Source organism: Larus michahellis, chromosome 13 (assembly GCF_964199755.1).
Source record: "Larus michahellis chromosome 13, bLarMic1.1, whole genome shotgun sequence".
NCBI lineage: Eukaryota > Metazoa > Chordata > Aves > Charadriiformes > Laridae > Larus > Larus michahellis.
The window spans coordinates 9,211,200-9,233,766 of record NC_133908.1 but is presented as its reverse complement, the minus strand read 5'-3'; the positions used below and the strand labels follow the sequence as shown (position 1 = coordinate 9,233,766).

Genomic DNA, 22,567 nt, shown 5'->3' with positions numbered 1-22,567 from the left:
CAAAGAGACTCAAATATGGGATTTAAATTAACTAGCCAGCATCTAAGTCACTACTGCAGCCATGGGTCATAATGGTGTCAAAACCAGGGAGTCTCCTTTGGGCAGTGATGCTTCTTGTAGCTACGAAAGGAACTGTAATGAAAAGCTTTCACATGGCAGCTATGTTGGAGCAGCTGTAAACATCTGTGAAGGTGCAGCACTGAGAAAGGGGCACTCTTGAGGGGCAGATGTGTAACATTGCCTGTGGATCCACGACAGCATATAAAATAGTGCTTTACATGCACCTAAACTGCTATTTGCTATTTTGAAAAAGTGGCTGGTTTTAGAATACAAACATTTCTCTGTCTGACTGCTGGTTATATTCCCTTATAGAAATGAGACTCCATCCTCATTCTGTAAACTGTCAAAAAGATTAGTTCTCACAGTAAGTCTGCTCAAGACTTTTGTCTATCTACCTGTTTCCAGACCCTTTTTGAACTGCTCTTTATTGTTTTGCTCTCTTTCAAAGTACTTCAGTACTTTGGCTTTTCTCACATAGGCACAAGCCTCCCTTTTGACTCCCACAGGATCCGAGCACAAGCTTTGCTTTATGATTACAATTTTTTTGTTTGTTTTCAGAAGTAAGGCTCTGCGGTTTTAGAGACAACATTTCTAGTGATGTTATAGGGTTTCTACTGCTGATCAAAGGCTGATAATTGCTCTTTATGGTTACAAGCATATTTGTGGAAGATGGCACAGAATTTTAGCACACTGCTTCTTCTCAAACTATGGATCTTCAGCGTTTAGGAATGATTAGCTTCTCCTTAAAGCATATGATACAAAAAATTCTTTGACGGAAAGTGCCTAAAGGAATAAAACCAGTGCAAAAAAGCCTTAAGAAAAAGTTTGCCTTTACCCTATTGCTCTCTGCAACTCGTTGTGCAGCTTCTCTTGCCATGGCTTTTGCAACAGTATTTGGGACTGGTGTGCCTTGCGGTTGAGGGAGTATTCGGTTAGGCGATGGAGACCTCCTCCCCTGAAGCGGGCTGTGAAAGTTAGGGGCAGGTGGCTCAAGCGTGTGTCCATGAATAGGAGATGCCGAACGAGTCTGCTCCCACGACTCATCCATTTTTAAATGCGGACCTAAATGTTCTTCTTTGGTTTCTGGGGCTCCGGCACTTGCTAATGGCTTAGATTTGGGAGCAGTTCTGGGGTGAGGGGTTGGAGGCACCAGTAGGTCAGATGGAATGGCAGCAACAGAAGAGTCCACTGATTCGCCTTGTGCAGACAGTGTTCGAACGGTAACTTCCTTTGCTTCCAAACTCCTTAGTCTCATCAGCTCCACCAATGTGTTCTCTGCTGTTGGAAAGATCACCTCCGCCACCTGAGCACACAAACAAGCAACTTACTAGCATGAAGACATCTGTTTCCCTCCCCTCAACCCCACTAAAGTACAACCTTCAAAGTCTTAACATGGAGTGAATTATGGCCAACACAGAGTGGGCTGCAAGAGCCCACATTAGGGCTCCACACCAATTAGCACCAATTGTCTTTAAACCTTTCAACCCGTTTTTCCCAAAGCTTAAGTGCTTACAGAAATGAAGCTAATAAGCAAGTTATACACAAACAAAAGAGTAGGTTCTACTGAAAGCTGAGAAAACCCTGCACACATTCAAGTGCTGTCACATGTTTATTGTTGCCTTTACCTGTCAGTTGAAATTCACCTAATGTGGATGGTCACTGTAACGCTGGAAGGAGAACTCACCCGTTGACCTTTCGCATAAACACCATAGCCTGCGACATTGGCACCATGGGAGGTCCCTGTCGCTGTCAGAGTTGGTGGTTTCCAGGACACCTGTATGGTTGCTGGGGTAGACCCAGCTCGTACAGTAACATCTTGAGGTGGAGCTGGAGGACCTAAGACAGACAAGACTGGTCACTGTTGAGCTTTAGATCCAAAGTACGTCAACTGATATACCTGCAAGTTGGAAACTACAGATCTCAAAGCACTTTTTCTGTTGTTTTTAAAGAAGAAAAAACATCATTACAGCAGTTATTATGTAAAAACAGAAGCATAGGCTCAAGCAGGTCATGGAGCCAGGAACTGACCCTCGGCTTACAGCCATTAACTAAGCTATATTTCTTTGCAAGATGGTCTGTACTTGTAACTTGCTCTGGACCTATTTTTATCCCTCCAGGCTGCTACTTACTGTAAATGCAGAAGATGTTAAGAGAAAAATGCAGGGAGAAAAAGGCCCGGGAGCCACACTGTTAGTGGAAAACTGCTGCAGGTGATAGCAGGTGACTTTTTGGTATATATCTCTGCACTGAATGCATACTACACACTCAGAAATTACTTTCAAATTCTGGACCATCAGTGGCTCCAAGTCATGATTTATGCACCAGAAGCACACTGACGCTAAGGTGCAATGTGGACTTCAAGCCAAAACTTTAACGTTTTCAACAAGCAGCATGCTGGTTTAAAGGACAACTGGACTCAAAGTCTTTCCTCTGCACTGAAGAAAAAACACCTACTAACCTTCTAAGGCATTTACAGTATGTCAGTGTAATAGCACACCAAATACATCCTTAATTAAAAGACATTATTACCCTACTATAAATAGCTCTATGTTGGACAGAAAGCCAAAGTAAAAATACCATAGAGAATATTAGTTCATGAATATTCCAGGCATCCTGTTGTGTTAATTTAACAGTCAAACCCTGAGAAGTGTTTCATGCTAAAACATTTGAGAAGTGGGGTACAGCTGCAGCCATCTCTGTGTAAGAGACGGGAGAATACAAACCTTGGTTGCTGTGAGTTTGCTTTACCAGTGAACTAAGCACAACCAATTTCTGTTCATCTACCAAAAAAAGCTACAAATAATTTAACTGTGTGCATTCATTGCTAACAAACAGATCATGATACAAGTGTAAATATCACACAAGCCCCAGCCTCCAGATATGCTGGCAAACCATCAGTGCATTTCAGTAGTTTGCTGTCACTAAATTTCATCCTCTAGTGGGTATGGAAATAAAATTATGGTCACGATCAGGACACTACATGCACAACATGAAATTTTTGCCTATAACATCCCTTGCACGTATAATGTATTTTTAACTTGCACTTAGTATGCAAGTATGCACAATGACCTAATACTATTCTTGGACAAGACATAAATTTTAACTTAGGACTGAATTTCAGCTTCTCTGATCATCCTATGTTATTGACAGACAGCACTCCCAATCCAGGAAACCTCCTCAGTTTACAAGAAAGAATGCATCTGATCTAGTCTGGTATCTTGTCAATGACAATGATGTTAATCTGCTCCTGCAGCAGAAGTCACCTTCCTTCCATTCTCCCCAAACCAAACAATCCCCAGGGAGTCTAACGACCTTCACAGGCTGTAGCAGAGATAGGTTTAAAAAAACTGTAATGCCCAAGGCTTAGTGTGGTTTCTATTTTTCCCCCCATCATTAAATGGGAAATTACTCTTGATGACTTTTGATAGTCTCGGTCATCAAGATAAATGTTTGTTTCAGAATTGTTTGGTCTTCATGAATTTATTACCTAAATTAGTTCAAAACCCGTAAGAGTCCCATTGGTCCCAATCCTGTCAACGCTTATGTCTACTATTAGATCTGAGCACCCAAAAGAGAACCACTTCTATTTTAACTTAAGCAATTCTAATGCTTTGATGAATCAAGAGGAGGAGTTCAATTACTCAGCAGCTGAAGAGCTGTCACTCAGCTTTGGTCCGATAGGAAGCAATGTGTTTTCAAGTATAAATCATGCAAAACATGATACATCTATGCAAAGAGAAAAATGAAAAGGTGACCTCTAATTGTCCTGTTCTTTTCATGCAACTGCTCTCTCTAGCTTTGAAATGTGAGCAGTTATCTCAAGTTCGTTTTTGCTTAATGTATTCCTAAAAAACCCCTGAGATTGATACAGTGTGAAAATTTTAAAATATTCATTAATCTCCACTCCCTTTTTGGTATAAGTGGATGATGGTATCCTTTTGTTAAAGGATATCACTAAACCCACTAGTAAAGAGCAGAGCTTCTCAGCTTCAAATAAAGCGAGTTTAGGTATTCATTTGTAAACACTTCTGAAGCCCTTAGAAAAATGTCAGTACAAACGTTAGCAGCTGCCTGTGGCCAGTTATGTTGCAGTTCATGCTGCACTGTCTGCTAAACCTGACATTCACAACTAAAGGTTTACGTGACATCACTCACCCCATGCATCTTCTAGAGAAGCACAATAACAAAAGATTTCCTTCACACAGAACAGCTGTATTGCTCTCTCAGTGTACTCTAAAGTAGTCTTTGAAAAATGTCCCTTACAATGTAGATCAACTGAAGGTATTTAAGGTAGAAAAATAATCCAGAGTGAGAAAAAAAACAGTATTAGTCGCATTAAAAACATTTTATCTTTTCTCTTTCAACTTCTTTCTTTTAACTGTGGTTTGGATGAAGAGCTATGTGATTATTCGAAGCCAGTTACATTTGCAAGAGAAAAACATGACACACTATGATGGTAACTCTCATCGCTGACTGATTTCATGGGCATCCTTTTCCCTTTGTTTCAATTACTCTAATCACTTCAACAGTTGCTATTTTATTTTGCTATATAAAAGTGAAAAGTCAACATGCTTTTGTAAAAATGCTCTCTGTGAAATGAAGCGTTGGGGAGGATTCTGGGATCTCTGAATCTAAAAGCAGAGACTTATCTGCATTTTAGCTCCTCCATAGAGAACAGCTCATTTATTGCTTTAGCATACTTCAGCAACTAGAGGGAGATACAGCATGTTAACTGCTTGGCCTGAAAAAACCTCACTCAAAAGTCAACATATCTAATAAATTTAAGCCACCATCTAGGCAGTATCTCCCCAGTCCCACAGAACATATACAGAGTTTAAAATGCCCCTTCTCCTAGCAGATCCTATAATAGCACTTATCTCACTGAAACGATTTAAGACAAAATCGGAACTGCCCAAGCTGAGGACATTTTTACAGAAACTAAATCAACAGCATCAAAAGCAGTAGACATACAAGCTTAACTCCCTCTCTACTCAACCAGCATTACTGTCCCGCATGCCTCCTTACATATAAGTCACGCAAGCCTAGGAAGAGACCAGAACTAATTCCTGTCCCTTTGCTAGAATCAAGTCCCAGCTGGGAGTCAATTAAGCCATAGCACAGTACATGCTACTGAAATTTCACTCGCCAGGAGTCACTTGTGCTTGACTGTCCCTGCTTCAGCGGCATTCAGTGCTCTGGAAGTCTGAATATACACAGTCTTCTACTTGTCTTTGATTAGATTACCTTGGTTAGATGAATCTATAATGAAAGATTTTTCAGGTACAGCCATACATGCCCAAAATCCTTTAAATGAACTGCATTATTTCAGCTCTAGTTTTCAACATTACTTTGCTGTTCTTAAATACTGGGAAATGACTGGTAACAATTATCAACATTCCTAATGTAAAAGCAAGGTGGGAAAAAACATTGGCCTTTCCAAAAGAAGACCAATTTGTTATCTTTACAAATTCAAATTGTACAATGTGATTACAACTTCACAATCAAAATGCATTTACATCCCCTAAATGACTGTGGTCCTCCAAGACGCGTGTGTTGTTTTTCACTAGAGAAAAGGGCTGGATCATCACTGTAAAAAGTGCCTTAAGACACACAAATAACAAGCCAGAAGCAATAACTGTTTTTTAACCAGTGTTGTTCACACCAATGAAAATAAATTACTCCCAGAAATACTATAACTGGACAAATTAAGTACAAAGTGAGATTAATTTGATAAAACACCTAGTGTGTGATCTGCGGTGATGATAAGCATGACTTCCCTTTGTTTATATATCTCCCAAAAATGCTTCACTCTTTACCCAGGAACAAAGAAGAGAATATGAAGGACAGGAATTAATTTTAGGTACCGTAAAGCAATCTAATAATCACAAATCTGATCAAGAATATGACTGGGACTACAGCAAAAAGCTAAAGGTTAGGTTAGTTTATCTAGAATTTTCAGAGAAACTTAACTGGAGAGTTTTGGGGTAGGGAGAAAAATATCAAACCTGCTGGCAACGTAGAAAATTCCACAAAGGCTTCCTTTTTTTCTCGTTGTTCCAGGGGAAGCTGCCAGGGCATCTGATGGGGCTTTGCCATGACCTTCACCTTGTAGGCCATATTGGGCTTCAAATTAAAAAAATGGTACTTGTAGCTAGCAGCCTTGACAATGTCAAATTCTTCTTCATTAAGAAAGATTACGTGACTGTAATTACTATTTGTAGGGAGCCAAGACAGCTCAGCAGAAATCTGGGTTATGTTGTCCACTTTAAGATTTGAGGGGGCTACTATGACATCCTTCCCAACTAACAAAGTGCACTGCAGTTCATCTGAGTTACCCTTGTTTGTAATACTCTGAATTGATATTCGGTATGTACAAGTAGAAATGTTAAGCTTTTCTATAAGAGCTTTCGTTCTGCTTCCCAAGGCTATGTTCATCCGTACTTCCTTGTCAACCAGAACATTGTAGCTGCTAATGGTTCCCCATCCGGGTGGCACTACCGGTGGCTCCCAGCCCACAATGACACTTTTGGCTAGTTGTTTAATAAGGGTGATTTTTCTAGGATAAGGCACAATGTCTTCTCCAATTTCATCAATGTTCACATCCAGAGTCCCTGCGCCATTGCTGATTACACCAGAGTCTATGTGACTTGGTGGACTTATCTCCAAGAGATCTCCTTCCAAAGTAGGACCCGAATGGTTGATAAAATTCTGATCTTGTTCACTGCTTAGTGTGCTTGATAACCGGGTCTCGTTGTCTTGAACAAAATCCACAAAATTTGAAGGGACTAGTCCTCTTTGTCCATCTAGAAGTTCCCCTGGGGAGAAAGAACAATGCCATTAAAATCCTTGAAGAAGCGTACCTCTTGCATGTGAATGCCTTGCAAGTGGACAAGATAAGGAAGAAGACATAAGTGAAAATTGCGCACAAACAACATTCACAGTTTGAGAATGTAAAGGCTCAGTGAGGCAAAACCCAGAACTGTCAGTAAGCTTTCTTGTCAACTTAAGTCTTGCCGGTAGGAAAAGCTGACAATATAAAACATTTTATAATTAGCTATGCCTGCAAGGAGCGGCTTTGCTGGTGCAGAAACCCTGTTAATTAACACAATGATGATAGGGGTAATTTTAGCAACTGATTTGGTAGTAGATGAAGGAAAGAACTGGGAGCGTGTTTGACAGACAAACTGATTTGGATCTGCATGAATTAGCATGAATTCACAGATAAAAAAAAATACCTTCATAAAAGCCATCTTCATCCATATCTCCATACACATAAAGGTACTTTCCTGCCGTAAGGGGGAGCTCTGCTTCTGGATTTTCATTTGGTCCATCGAAAGGGTTGTAACTGCAGTGGAGTACAGATGGAAAACATGTGTATTCACTTACAACCCCCACACCACTAAATACTAATCAGAAAAAGGTGTACAGCTCTAACGCTGCACAGGAAGGTAGTTCCTCAGTTCAATCTTTTTGCTTCCCTTCTGAAACATGTATTCTGAGCGGAGTCTAGGTCAGTTTGTTGTTGTGAACTGTAACTGCATCTCCAACAGGCTGCCATGAAATGCAATCTATTCGCTTAAGCGCTGTACACGTAAAACCACGTCCTTTTCTGTACTAACACTTTTCTCACTTAGGTCTCTCTGAATACACTGGCCAAAATCTTCTTTATTTTTTAAACTGAATTAAAGCAAACTCAGTTGTGGGGTTCTTTTCTAGCCCCCATATTCCCTTTGTTTTATATGGCAGTCTTTTCCACAAGTATATTACCTTCAACAGAGACAAGTTAAATAAAGAAAAAAACCCAGTGAGTTACAGCTAAAACAGGCTACTCACAGACAAAAACTTCTTAAAAGTGTTTTAATCCATATCCATCCTGAAAGCAAACTGTTAGTCACAGAAATTTTTATTGTGATAGAACTTTATAGCTGAAATTTTAATATGTAAAGCAAAGATATGAGGAACTTTTAAATCTTCCTTGCATTGATGAAAAAGCAATTTATAAGAACAGATTGAGATATCCTCGATAAAGTCGGAGGTACACGTTCTCACCTCATTTAGACATTGAAGGCTGGAAATACAGTGGTGGGTAAAAGAGCCATGCCATGTTAAACTTTTTCTGACAATTAAAGCAAACAGAAATGGCACTTTTTTGCAGCTAGTGCAGACAGGAAAGGGGTGTGCTATTCATAACATTGGTGCCCGGTAATAATTCTATGTATGAATAAAAGAAAAGCAAAACCAGATGTTGAATATTACAAATATGTATTATATATGGAATGAGCTGGGGCTTTTTACCTATAACGGGCGATGCAAAGATGGACTTTCCCAGAATATCTCTGCTTTGAGGTATTGGAATTCTGATCATTATCCATCTGTAGGAAAAAAAACAAGACCATGTGATTTCAAAAAGATGCATTCACTTTTTTCCTGACAGGCAATATAAATCAGTCAGTGAACACGCAACACTAAAAAAAATTTAAATTCTAACATGGAACAGAACTGGTTAATTTTACTTAGAAGGGCTTAGGCTAAAAAGGAACTGCAATTCAGATTCTAACGGGGCAAAGAAATTGAGCTAATTCCTTGATATCTTGCTAGAGATTCAGATCACCAGTCTGAGACTGGATGTTGGTTTTCCTCAGAAGCGTGCAAAATTGACAAAGCACCAGTAGATTGGTGCTTTTTCATTTGGTCAGTGGAGATGTCTGAAGGAGATGTGATATGGGCCACACCACTCCCTTTCATGCTGCTGAAATGGGCATGACTTAACCATACCAGTCTCACTGACCACCCCACCCTCCTGACTAAGCTTGTACTAAAGCCTTCATTAAAGTACAGTAAACTCAGCTACTCCGAAGTGACCTGTTGTAAGTGCTATGCCTAGTGTTTCTGGGCATAGTAGAGCTCTATGATCACACAGACAACCTAATATTTTGATCAGAAAACAATAGTAGAAACCTGATACCAGTGACAAAGTATTTAAGACAAATGCTGAATTTAGAGCTGATGCAAGTGTCAACTTCCAAACACTTGGAAACAATGAGTATCACATAAAATACATCCCTGTGCCAATCCAATCCACAGCAGCAGTATCTGTTGAATTCCACCCTTTCCACTAACTGAAAGAAATAATATATTTCCTCTGAATTTACCATCGTATTTAATTCAATTCTGCAAAGCCACACATTTATTCCATTACAAATCTGGTCTACAAAGCCAGATTAAATTGTGGTGCAGAATCAACACAGACTCCATCTATTTTAGCTCTGCTCTAGGAATCTCACTGGTAAAACAGCAATTCTTTCTGTTATGCTTTGAGCCTAGCAGAGTTTTTAAAGTGAGAGATGCACTTCTTTCCTCCGCTTATTTTACAGTATGCTGTGTACTCTTTTAGGAAAAGTGAACAACTTTTTGCCTGAGCTCGAAAGAACTTTAATTAAGGTAGAAATACTAAGTTTAACAGTGGGATCAAATACAATAAGACTGAAATTTTACTAACTGGACAGAGTGAATATTGAACTGCAACTTTCAGGCCTAAACTGGTCCCTCTTTGGTTCCCAGCACGAGAAAAATATTGAGTCAAGTCACTTTTCCTCTGAATTAAGTCTTAAGAGGTGGGTTAGCTTGTTGGGTTAACACAACACACACTATGCCAACACCCACTTCCATTGAGGAGGACAGTAATAGTCAGCTAACAGCTATTCTCCCCTGTGTAGCATTTGGGGATGCAGGCAAATTTTCAAGGGTTACCATCCGGATAGCTTTTTAAGGGCATGTCACAAAGCTCATAACTAACTCAATAACGCTTATTCCACAAGACTTTGTTACTAGTAACAATCACAAAAGTTGCAGATATATTTTTGCAGAGTATCTTCTTTTTAATTTCACACTTCACAGCATTATGCTCCATTTTTAGATTTTATTCATACACTCTCCCCCGGGGTCTGGATACCTCTAAAAAAGGATGGAGCTTAATTCCTGTGAGCTTGCATAATGTAAGTACGTATCACATAATTACACTCTAGAAGGCACACAACGAACAATTCTGCAAAAGAGGGCTTGACATTCTCAGCGAGAGATAACTCAAAAATAATAGAAAAAGGGAATTAAATTTGACGTGCACTTCTTCTGTTCCCTGCTGTTAGTTCTGCTTCCCCAAGTCTCGTTGCTAAGCTGCTTTTTCTGCTTTGACTACTTCAGGATGCTTTTTCTGTGGCCTCTTCAAAAAGCAGTGAATGTTCCCACTTTTCAGTAATGCTGCTACATACATATCGATACGCCCATGGAATTCCTACTATACACGAATCTAATAATGCGTTGAACATCCTACACCATACTCAGGCTTGTGGTCCATTTAAAAACATTTTGATTTTATCAACTTTCACTGGTTCAGTAGCAATGAATATAAAATAGATAGAAAATATGCAAACAGTTTCAATTCATTTACTTCTGTAAAGATTAAGAATGGGATTCAGGACTGTAAGGTGAGGGGTAAAATCTGAAGATCGTTTCCTCGTGGCTATAAAACAAGCTTACAGTATTTCATAGAAAATACCATTCTATAAAGTTTTCAAAATATGTCATATACCTCCTTATATTTAACATTTGTCCTAAATGTCAACAACCAACTTGCTATGGCACCTTTGTAAAGCTCTTCCAAGCTTCCCATTGGTTTTCTGCTAGAATGCTACTGGAAACCAGAAAACTTTCCTAAGAAAGGAAGAACAGAACCTTTCAAAAGTACAATTAAATACATGCTGTAACGTTGAATGGTGGAAGAGTTTAGTGACAACATCCTGCAACTTTCACTTCCAGGTTACAGGCTCAAAATCAGTTTAGGAGAGTGTGCTGGAAACTGCTGTTAGTGGGTGGTATCAGCCTAGTTGTAGTGAGAAGATTCACACATCATGAAAACCAGGCAAAGAACAAATCCTGCAGATGAGCTGATCGGGTCAGAGCGTACCTGCCTGGACAGGGCACTGCATGGAATTTCTCTTCCATTTGCCCGGGCTGTATCAAAGTCACACCTTTTGGTAGATACAATAAAATAGTAATAAACCTGCATAACGCTAAAACAGACACAGAAATGCTGACATACTCTTCTTATGCACAGAAATAGTACAATGCTCTGAATGCATCAGTGAAGGCTGAGGTTTTCATAGAAGCTTGAGGTTCTCACACGCACATTTTTTATGCTGTGTGATTAGGATATCAGCTGAGACTTCTTTGAAAATACCAGTTAAATTCCCACCGGTCATGTTCCCAAGTTAAGACATGAATGTTCTCATTTTCTGACATGACTTTTTAAAAGCAGGTGGATCAACCTGCATCGGTCCCCCGGAGAAGAGAGGTGCTGGCCCCGTAACACTCATTTTCAGTAACAAATTTAAAAAAACTCACGTCTGAATCAAATCTGCATCTTGGGGTACCAGATCTTGACTTGGAGAGGAATGTGGGTTTGACAGACAATTGTTCTGGTTTGTCTCCAGATATTTGAAGGGGTCGTATAAACTCTGAAATCACACAACGACTTCCAGAAGGACTTTCATGACCTGGCAGTGAACAAAACACATATGAGAATAAGTCATTGTTCTCAAGCAGAAACACTGCCAACTAATAAGCAGCAGTGAGTTATCTTCTCCTCCCGTTAGAAATCATTCTAGAGAAAGACTAAGGTAGGTAGACTGCGGAGCATGAAAGTAGCTAAGCCTACTAGTTCCCGGCCTTTTGGTAAATTACACAAATCATCAATATGTAATGGTACAGAATGTAGAAAGTGAAGGTATTTTAATTTAAAAAAAAAATATCGAAGTTAAAGTTTCCTTTAATAAAAAAAAAAAGTACACCTTTGTTCTGAGCATCTTGATATCTTTAAAGAAGTTATCTGGCATACTGTTTAACATGCCCAGCACTTAAAAGCTGCTGTTGGAACCCTTCTATTCCTTTCAGGGACTCTGCCATATACTGAAAAGTAGAATCAAGTTGTGCATTTATCTTCTAAGAAGGCGACTGAAATGCTAATAATTTAGTAAGCAGGATATTAATTTTGAAATGAAGGGAAGTGGTTTGGCTTTTTGCACAGCTCTAAGTTACAAGATTCATATTTCTTAAGAGCTCCTCATTAACACCAGCACTAAAACACATAATTCGATCACAGTGACATCTCTCCAGTTTCTAAAAACTGGAAGACGTAGACTATGAAAAAGGAAAAATATCCATAAACGCTTTTTGAATATTTTTATTGTGCTTTTTTCAAGCACTTAAAAATGAAAATTAAAAGTCACTTCATACTGCACATTTAAAGGCCCTAAGGAGGCAGCCTTACAAGAGGCTGAACACCTATCTCCAACTGACTCAAGTGAAAACCAGACCTAATGGTGAGGGGAGACAAGTAAAAAGAACAACGTCATCAAGGTTGCAAGAGAGACTAATAAAGTATAATACAAAATACTTCTACATTTTTCCCCCTTTCTGTTAGTTTAGTCCCCAAACCACATGAAAACAAGCAGGAAATTGTAAACTGAGCCTAATTATACTTGCAACATCAGCAGAAGTTATAGCAAAGCACATAGTCTAGGGCATTGCTGACACAATCAAATATCCAGAGTGCCTTCTCCTGTCTCTCTCTCTCATTAACATAATGAGCCTATGCTCTAATTTTTCAGACCCTGAATATGTGTAGGTTCAGCATTTCCTCTGCAGTTCTGCCAGAAGTCCGGACAGCAATGTTTTGCTACTGAATTGCAAGCTTTGCAGACACACGTCACCAGGAATTTCCAGTGGAACCTCTTTATTCATATTGCAGGGGAGAATAAGCTCCAAAACATATCATCAGAGGGTTCTTCTGGTGTGCTCCTTAGTCCAACATGATTAATTTTCTCTGCATCACTGTAATTTACAGCAGGACAGCTTAAGCACATTAACAGCAGGGAAATATACAAGTCATCATACAAAAGATTAATTACAACCAGCCCGCTTACAGGAATCCTCGGGCTGGAAAAGGGCACATTTTTTATTCTTGGAACCTTTCTCACACATATAACAGAAAAGCCATCCCTGTTCAGAAACCTTTAGCCAATTTAGCTCCTTCTGTTTGCTGTTAATGTGCTTGCTGTATCAGACTGTCAGCGCCAAGCCTATAAATAATTGGTCCAAATGTGATTATTCATTGAAAGGAAACTGCTGTTTGGTCTCATACCTCCTGGATTTTTCAGGCTCCCTTATTAAATTAGTTGCATTACATACAAAACATGGAGAAAGATTCTTGGACAATATAGCCCTTGCTTTGCATACATACAGGATGCTAAGCAAGATAGGAACACACATTATCAAGAACTCCAGGAATATCAAGATGCTGGAAGATAGTCAACTGTCTTATTTTTTCCACTTGTAAAACAGGGTACATAAAATTTACCTTGAGTCCTTAATGCATAGGAGAGAAAACTGCGTGGTAGTTGTAATTGCATCATGTGACTGGACATAACTATGGCTCCAGATGGTGCTTATAACTAGATACAGCCTACTCAGATACCTCACTTCCCATCAGAGTAAGTCGATACCCATATCCATCAATGTATGTAGAAATACAGTTTCTGCCCCAAATCTAGCTCTGAAAATGGATCTGTCTTCCTAACTAGACTTGCTGCCGCCTTCAGTGTCCTCTGTATCTCTGTTCATTTGTCTATTTGTGCAATGTAGCATCTCTCTGCTCAATAAAATCTGCACTGGGTGCCATCAACCTGTCTCTATGAAAACGTGTGTGAAATAACAGAAGCTGATCCTCTAAGGCTCTTTCCCATGCTGTGGGACTGCTTTTATCTGGGACCACCATGTGATCTATTTCTTAAAGCAGCTTAAAAAATACTGCATTTTCAAGGTATTCTAATATCTGCAATAAATTAGAAAGAAGAGATTTTTGGGTGAGCCGTATCATAATGTTATCAGTTAGTTTCTGTATATTCTGTACAGGAGTCTTTTTTAAAGGTCATGAGATGCTTAAATAATATATGTAAATTCATGCTGATTCTATGTATGTAGAGCCACAGTTGGATTAAAAAACGCCAAACACAAGCATCATCAAGCAATGCCTTTGCAAAAAGCAAAATTGAGATTCACTGTGCATGAAGCACATTCCTCCTGAAACCGCCTGAATCTCTGTAATCTCCTGATCATTTCTCTAGAGGATGTCTACTTTTGTGGATTGTGAATACAGGAGTACAGACAAAAATGGCTGCATTTTAAAAACTGGCCTAACTTTATCTCTAAAAGAAGAAATGATTTCAAACTAGGTTCTCTTGTTTATCCAAGGCAATTTTACTGATGTCCCAGGGCCTGAACAAAGGAACGTGGTGGAATCAGACCTATAAAGTCTGTTTTAAAACTTGTTATCTCATTGGAAACTAAGGAAAAAAAAAATGCACCTTTCCTTTTATATTTGCACTCCGGAAACAACTAAGAGTTAAGAATGAAAAATACAAGAGGTCGGTTCATAAGAACACACAGCAGCTTCTAGAAACATCACTTTTTTTTTTTCTCTAAATACTGGAGAAGAACCTTATAAAGCCACAGGGTTTTTGTCTGTAAAGTCTTGTAAAATCCAAACAGGCTCAAACTGGCCTTTATTTTCCCATGACTGGCAAATATCTCTTAAGGAAGTCTGAAGAACACCCTATCAAGGAAAGAGGCAAGGAAGAGCACCAGACTTAAATGTTTCAGGAGAATTAAAGCTGTCCATACTTGTAGTACAATTAGACGCTCCATTTTATTTATTGGAACTGCTGATTCATTATGGACTACCTAAATTATCTAGAAAGGCCATTTAAATGAGCCTTTTATCTGATGAATAATAAATCTTAAGGTTTCTATATCTGATTGTGACATTATTATACGTTTAGAGTGAACTTTCTACGTTCTAATCTATTCTGGCTAGGTTTATTTCATTTCCTGATACATTCAAACATCACCAATTAAGGCAAAGCAGCTGGTCATAAACGGATTTCATTTCCATCATTTGCTTTGCTTTGAAAGCTGTCCTTGTGTTCCCTCTTGTGTTCTTTTTTCCTCACACATAATAAAAATAATTACACTTCTGGTTTGAAGAACTCGCTGTAGCATTACCATCATTATTGTGAAATGGTTGATTTCAATAATTAGAAATCCTGCCCACTTGCTCAAACATTACTTTATTGTTACCAGTGCATTCATACTGAGAATGAATATTGTCCAAGGATTTCTGATGTTTATACACTAGTGCTGCAGCCCCTGAATTCTAAGTTGCATAAAAAGCAATAGGTTATGAGAAAAGGTTTACAGAGCAACGCCTTTAAGTTAGTTCAATACAGACCTTGCTGTGTTGTCTGTGTTTCTAGCCAAGGATTTCTTGGAAGATTTCTGCTTGTTATGTTTTGAAGGTTTTTTTTTTTTTTAAAGCTGTTGCCATTAGTATTTTGAAAATGAATAGAAGTTAGTTTGGAGAATTTGACTGAGGACCTCAAAAAGTTTTAATTGATTTTTATTTGAGGATTGGGGCCTATTTAGATCAATTCCGGAGATACAGATTGGACCTTCACTGGCTGCCTAAAGGACATTTCAATACCTAATTACCTTTCCTATAAAATTGATTGTTACTTTGAAAATCCTGTACTTAGAGACCTGAGGACTTAATCCTGTTGATATTAAGGAAATTTCTACTAAATTCTTACAGCTATCAGGTCACTCCTTCTGAATTCTCCATTTAGTGCACTTTAGTATCAACTTACGTGAGTCTTGCAGCTCCAGAAAAGCTTATAAACTAATATACACCACAGTGGGCAAGACTGCAAACAACTCGAATTTTTTGTTCAAAATCACGAGTCATACAAAGCACAAAGTTACTGAAGTGAAATGAAAGAAGGATGTCACCTTGCTTCCTTTCGACTTGGTTTCACATTGAGTTTAGTACCCTTCACTGAAAATAACTGCTCACCTGTAATGATACGGAAATGATTTATGATTTCTAGGCCCTATGCCTCAGAATTTTTCTGGAAACTTAGGAAGATGAAATAAAAAAAGTCCAGACTATTTCATTTTTCCAGTTCCTCTTCATACTTACAACTTTGGGGGAATTTGTAAGTAACGGAAATTACCTGACAAGTGTTCCTTTGCAGAACAAATAGTTAACGTCATTCCAGCATGGGTGATACTGAGCATAATCCTCAGCCTTGATAACAACATAGTTATAATACACAATCTAACATGCAATTTACATGCAAGTTACTTTCAAGTGTCCTCAGGTAACCTCTTGCCTTATCTTTGAAATTTTCTTATGAATAATGAATTGTTAACAAGGTTGTGTACTTAGGCGGAGCAGTTGCCTCTGGCAATAGGAGATGACCTGGCGAAAGTTCAACACAAATCTTGAAGAAAGACCTACTGTGTTGAAGATACTAGGCACTATAAGTGTAAGAACACCAATACAGATATAATATTTTTTTAATTTTTACTTTACATTCTCCATTTCTTTTAAAACTCAAATCAACACTATTTTTGTCATGCCTTTTCTATTTCTAAAACACCTGTCAGTTCCCTGTTCAAATACGATTTTAAACACAGTTAAAAATTTAAACACACCTTTGCAAAGTTCGGTAAGCAACTGTAGATATTATCCCTATTCAGTTCTGTAAAAATATATCCCATGGAACTCCTTTCCAACCAAAATCACTCTGTGACAGAATTTGTGTTTTTGTAGACAGTGTTTGCTTCCAATGGAAGTTGTTTTATAATGCATGCCTTTCAAGTTTTTACGGAGAAGTGCATATTTTCTGTTGAACAAATGCAACTAAACTAAAAACATTTCCATGTTTGTCAAAATATTCCATTCAGTTTTCCCATTTTCTACCCAGCTCTATATACAAGTTTCTTTTATGGAATGGCTAATGTAGTGTGGGGGTCTCTGTGCTTTCTTTCCCCACGAACTGCTACTTTGACAAGACAGCAGACCGACTCCTGTCCCTGAAACAGTGAAGGTTTTACAACAAAGCCTGTATATGCAGACCCTCTGTCTTCTTCTTAGATACATAAGGAATACATCATTTTAACACTGAAGAGGTTTCTCATCACAACACCCAACAACAATTAGAGAGAATTCTGCTCACAGCAGTACCTGAATAAAATTGTAACAACTTCAGTGAAGGGTCTGACATTTAAACAAGCGACAAAACAGGAACAGGAGTGAATTCTATCCTCCACCTGTACAGTCAAACTCTATGTACATCATTGAGTTGCATCTTAAAATCTACAGGGCAGAACAGATACCTACAAATCAAATGCTGGTCCTTACCTTTGCCTATAGAAGTGGCTATTCCATTCATTAACTGGGATAGAGATTTACCAGGAGAACCAGGGATATCTGAGGATGCCACCGAGTTACTGCTCAGGAGATCAATCTTCCCTGCTTGCTGTCGAAACTTCTCCAGTTCCCTGGACAAGAGGTTAAATTGTTCGCTCTGTGTCCGGCATTTCTCCTCTAGCTCTCGGACCTTGGCCTGCACAAGCAAGACATAACACAGGCATCTGACTGAGATCAGAGCAAGCTGTGACTGCGTCAGATTTTTCTAAGTACCAGGAAGCCAGGATAGGCCAACTGGGATAAACAGGCCCACAACCGCACTTTTCTCCCTCTAAGTTCTCACCCATATTTAGGACGAAACCTTTTAGTAGCCCTGTAATATTGAGGTAAGTACTCCTTTCATCCCTCATTTCCAAAGGCAAAATTCCTCATCATATTTTTTGGCAGTGCTAAAAAAATCACTGCCAAGAACACCTGCAAACAGATCCTACAGCTTTGTGACTTCTACACATATCTGAACGTCACTTTTGTGTGCTTTTCCAACTTTTCCTAAACCTCAGGTGCATTTCTGAGGTTTGCCCATCCTCTGCTAGTAAGTTGCAGTCTCCTGAAATACTAGATCAACATTTATGTATTAAAAAAAAAAACCAACAACAACAACCTCCCCCCCTCCAAGTGTTTCATGCAGAATGTGGGCCTAGCAACTGGCTGAATTCCCTCTCAAAAATAACGCTCCTCACTATAGATGCCAAACCACACAGAGGTAATCCAGACACCATCCAAGAGATTGTTTGTAAGCTTGTAAGAAGTACCAAAATGTCATTGTTGGCAAACATTTGTGTTCTAATTTTGAGGCATCAGCCTTTAACAAAACAGACCTTAAAAGATAAGCTTCTGTGCTGAGTTGCGAAATTTGCCTACATACAGTTTATGAATTCCTGATGTGAAAAAATGGATGAGGTGATGGAAGTGTTCCCTGGCTGAAAGGAATGACAAAGGGCATGCAAGCAGAAGTAGCAGAGGCAGTAACAGGCTCCTTATATGAGAAGCTGATGCATTATATCCTAATCTGATGCTTTATGATGAACAAACATCACTTTCCTTCCTAAAAACCCCTTTAATAGTATATGCCTAGTTAAACAACTGTACTAACAAAGGAAGTCTGGGTATCAATTAGATTCATTCAACTGTACTAAAGGTTTCTTTTTCTTGAAAGAGAAAAATGTTCTCAGTTCATGTAAGAAAAATCGCACATATTACATATCAACAACATGACATACATTACATACCACTTATGCAAAGATTTTAGCACAGCTAAATATAAACAACTCACTCATACTACCCAAAAGAACACAAAAATCCAAATTTCCTACTATAGGAAGTGGTACTCTGTTCCTTTTTTTTGGTAACAAATATACATTTAAAGGTACAGTGAATTTTGAGGGTATAATTTCTTTTTATTCATAAAACACAAATCAGTTTAGTTCTGTTAAAGAATTCTCAGGGTATCTATCTGTCTGATTATGAAACAGAAAACAGTAAGCCACAGAGACATTGTAGGAGTTTTACACAAACATTATATGCTTTGATTTTTGTTTTTTGCCTTTCATATTTTCACTGTGGTTTTGAGCAACCAAAATGTGAGTCTTTCCTACTTTGCTGCATGTATAAGGCATCTACGTACAACTTTAAAAGAACATTAAACAAACAAAGTAGTAAAGTGGACTGGGTTTTTAGATCCCCTCTTTCCAATGGAAAGTTTAAGTTCTTCAGCTCTCTAAGAATATATACTGACCTTTCCACATGCAGTTATGGAAACTCTAGCATAAAATAAAAAATAAAAACATCATCATCCAGAACCCAACAAGATCCTAAGGCTGCCTTAAAAAATATTTTTGGAAAAAAAAGAAATTAATTTTAATATGTTATTATTATTTATTATTTTAAAACTTATTTTCATTTCAGGATATGTCATCTTTAACTTTTCTTTTGAGTACATAAAATCTTCATTTTCAAGTTGTTCTCTCACAACAGTACAAAGCCTGGAAGAAAAATGCCTTTACCGCTTTCTTTTTTTAATCAAAGTTGTAAGTAAGAAGTGAGAACAAAGCTGGCACTATGTAAAGAAAAAATTGCCATGAGATCCACGCTAGTACTAACAGGAGGCATCCTCACATCCATCTTTGTTTCTTGACTTCAGGCAGGGGCTTGGTTCATCGTTAGCCAGCCAGACTCACCTCACTGTAGAAAATCTACATATTCGTGTATGTCACAGAAGAGAGAGGCATATGCTTACACTCTCAGAAGTACTGAATTTTTATTCTGTATCATGGTTCTGCCCATACAGTCTATCCTAAGAATCATGGCACAAAAGTGCCAAGTCTACCAGATCTCCCTAAAACTGGATCTGCCTATAGCAGTGGTTGTATGAAAAGACATTCTCTACTGCAGACCATACTGAATGTATTTCACTTAGGACTTGCCACGTTTCTCATGCAATACATAGTGCTATTTCTAGAAGATAAGTAGCTTCTTAAATTGAAAATTAAGTAGACTTCATCCAAACAGATACTGTTTGCACAAGACAGGTAACATGACGAGCAACTTTCCAGGTGGACAGGCTTGAATTCAGACCAGTAATTCGCACACAAATTCTGCTGCGGACATACCATTTTGTAGTTTAATTGTTTACATAGCAGCAACGCCTATCAGTAGGTGGCTCAATAAACTAACCTCAGGTGAAAATATCACATAAAATTACTGTCGTATTAACAAAGAAACAATCTGAATTCAGACAAAATCCACACAGTCAGAAAGCTACAATCTTGAATAAACAACCAAACCATTCTTATTGAGCATGCTCACAAGAAATTCACTTTCAAAACCAGTATCTGAGTTCTCATTAAATCATGCTATATTTGAAGATTAATCTCTTGTAGAGGAAAATTCTGATTTTGGTGATTTGGTACTAGGCCAATAAATGCCAAGCATGCTTGCGTAACAATGGTTCTAGCACACATCCCATGCAAGGTTAGGCAGGACTATCGCACTCATGTTAAAAGGAAAAGTGCAGGATTCGGGACAGAGAAAGGAGAATTTATGCCCTAAAATACCTGCATGCTGTCCAAGGTGTTCTGGATGAAGTGCAAAGCAATAAATTCCAAACAAGACACAGTAAACAAAGAGGTGTGAAATAAACAAAGAAATAAAAACAGTTTTGAACACTTTTTTTACATTTCAAAGCAAAATATATTAGAACAGTTAACACGTGTAAAAACATGCATTAACGCAAACGACACTATAGAATGTTTCAGAAATCAATACCACTGCTGGTCTTAAATTGCAAAAGGCAGATTAAATAAAATGCTAAAAATTAATGGGCTTATGGCAATAAAAAGCAAAAGCTTAGGAAACTTTGATGGGGTTATGCAAATCAGAGGTCGCAGGGAGATAGGAATTTTTATTAGCTTGAGGGGGGTAAATAATCACTTGCCTGCTTTGTTTCTACTTATGTTTTCCTGCATCACATACTTTCCACCAGGCATTAAATAATAATTTAATCTTATGTTCTTAAAGGCAAAACAAACAATATGTATGATGATAATGAAAGCATGAGTAAAACATTTTGGAATATTAAGTTTTATAGATATAAACAATTTTTTTTAAATTTTTTTTTTAAAGACGATCAATGAACCAGAAAAAATACCTTCCATCAATGCATGACCAGTAAGCACACAGACAGAAGAACTACCGTGAGAAGGTAGAAATTACCTTCTGCTCAAAACAGATGTCTAAGTGAAGTGTTGACGATGCACTTGCTATAATCAATCTATGGTATCGCATGTTCTTTATGATATGTATGGTATGTTAAGACTTAATAACCATTAAATGCCTTTTCTTTTCCTCAGGCAGAAAAACTAGTTTGGTATTTATCAGTGAAAACCTATTTTATGTGAAAAAATGAAGAACAAAAAAGAACAAAAGGAAATCTGGGTGCAGTTAGCATTCTATTTACTTGTGCATCTGTATTTTCTGACACTGTACCTTACTCAAGTACATCAAACAATATTATTGGAACTTAAAGAATCTGTTGAGACTGGTTTTGAAAAACTGATGAGGAATTGCTTCCTTTAGGAACCTTCTTACAGGAGTTCTAATTTCTGGTACATGTTGTCATTTGTTGTATCTTACACAACATTGTGGGTCAGTCTGCATTCCTAAACAGCAGACAGCAAAGGGAATAAAAGGTTTTGTCAGCATCAGACAGATATTTGAACATTAATTTATTTCAATTCTCCGTTTGATTTTTTGTGTTTTCATATGTAATTTAACCATAACTGTATGCATCCATTATAAAGGTTCCATTATTATAAGAGTCGGTTTAAAATCTCTAAAAATTTCACTCCAGCCTAAGACAAAGAGGCTTTGCAAACCTTGCCCTATTCCAACTAAAATTGAACAGCAAAGCTCATGTTTTTTGAATGGGAGAGTAAGAATTTTCTCCTATTCTTCATGTCACTTCTATACAAGACACAAACAAGTCTGTATCCTTAGGCACAGAAGACTAAATTACTAGATTTTTTTTTTTATGGATTAATCACTTGAAGGAAGGCTTGAAATGTGATACAGAGTCCATAAACACAACTACTAATGAATTTACAGGTAATACCCTGTGCTATGAGCACTTGCTAATGAAAATACTAATATTTTTTGGTTTATCTTTATGGATAATGTTGCCTTTATGGATGATGTCAGTATGTGCAGGTATTTAGAGCCTTAAAAATTAAATCAGATCATTTGAATCATCCCTCAAAACTTAATTTAACAGTGTTTACTTACTAAATCCAACAGTCACTGGCAAATTCTAAAAACATATTGCAACAGTAATGGGAAACACTAAGACCCCTGCTGGTGATACACAGCGATAGGATTAGAGGCAATGGACATGGATAGCATCCAGGCAAAAATTCTGACAGGATACAAGAATATTATTCTTCACAATTAAAGTGCTTAAAAACTTAAAGAGGCTTTCCACGGAGGCTGCCATATCTCCATTCCCAGAGATATTTAAAAATGGACCGGGCAAAGCCTTTACCAGCCTACAGTAATTTTGGAGAGGGCCTTTCTTTGAGCAGGGAGTTGGACCAGATAGCCAGAGGTCCCTTCCAAACAGAATTATTC

At 38.0% G+C, this 22,567-nt stretch overlaps 1 protein-coding gene across 17 annotated transcripts in view; it reads right to left on the bottom strand.

Moving 5' to 3' along the window:
- The window catches only part of RIMBP2 (RIMS binding protein 2), a 147,931-nt gene that overhangs the window by 30,028 nt on the left and 95,336 nt on the right, over window positions 1-22,567 (bottom strand). For 16 of the 17 annotated variants that reach the window (XM_074607008.1, XM_074607009.1, XM_074607011.1 and 13 more), the window contains exons 7-13: window positions 17,378-17,582; window positions 11,461-11,612; window positions 8,356-8,432; window positions 7,296-7,405; window positions 6,066-6,875; window positions 1,745-1,896; window positions 896-1,363 (exon numbers count right to left, since the gene is read on the bottom strand). In XM_074607008.1, coding sequence (XP_074463109.1) covers window positions 896-1,363; window positions 1,745-1,896; window positions 6,066-6,875; window positions 7,296-7,405; window positions 8,356-8,432; window positions 11,461-11,612; window positions 17,378-17,582 — 1,974 coding nt within the window. Of the gene's footprint in view, window positions 1-895; window positions 1,364-1,744; window positions 1,897-6,065; window positions 6,876-7,295; window positions 7,406-8,355; window positions 8,433-11,460; window positions 11,613-17,377; window positions 17,583-20,499; window positions 20,517-22,567 lie in introns of those variants that run through there. The other variant, XM_074607010.1, reaches the window with a different exon arrangement.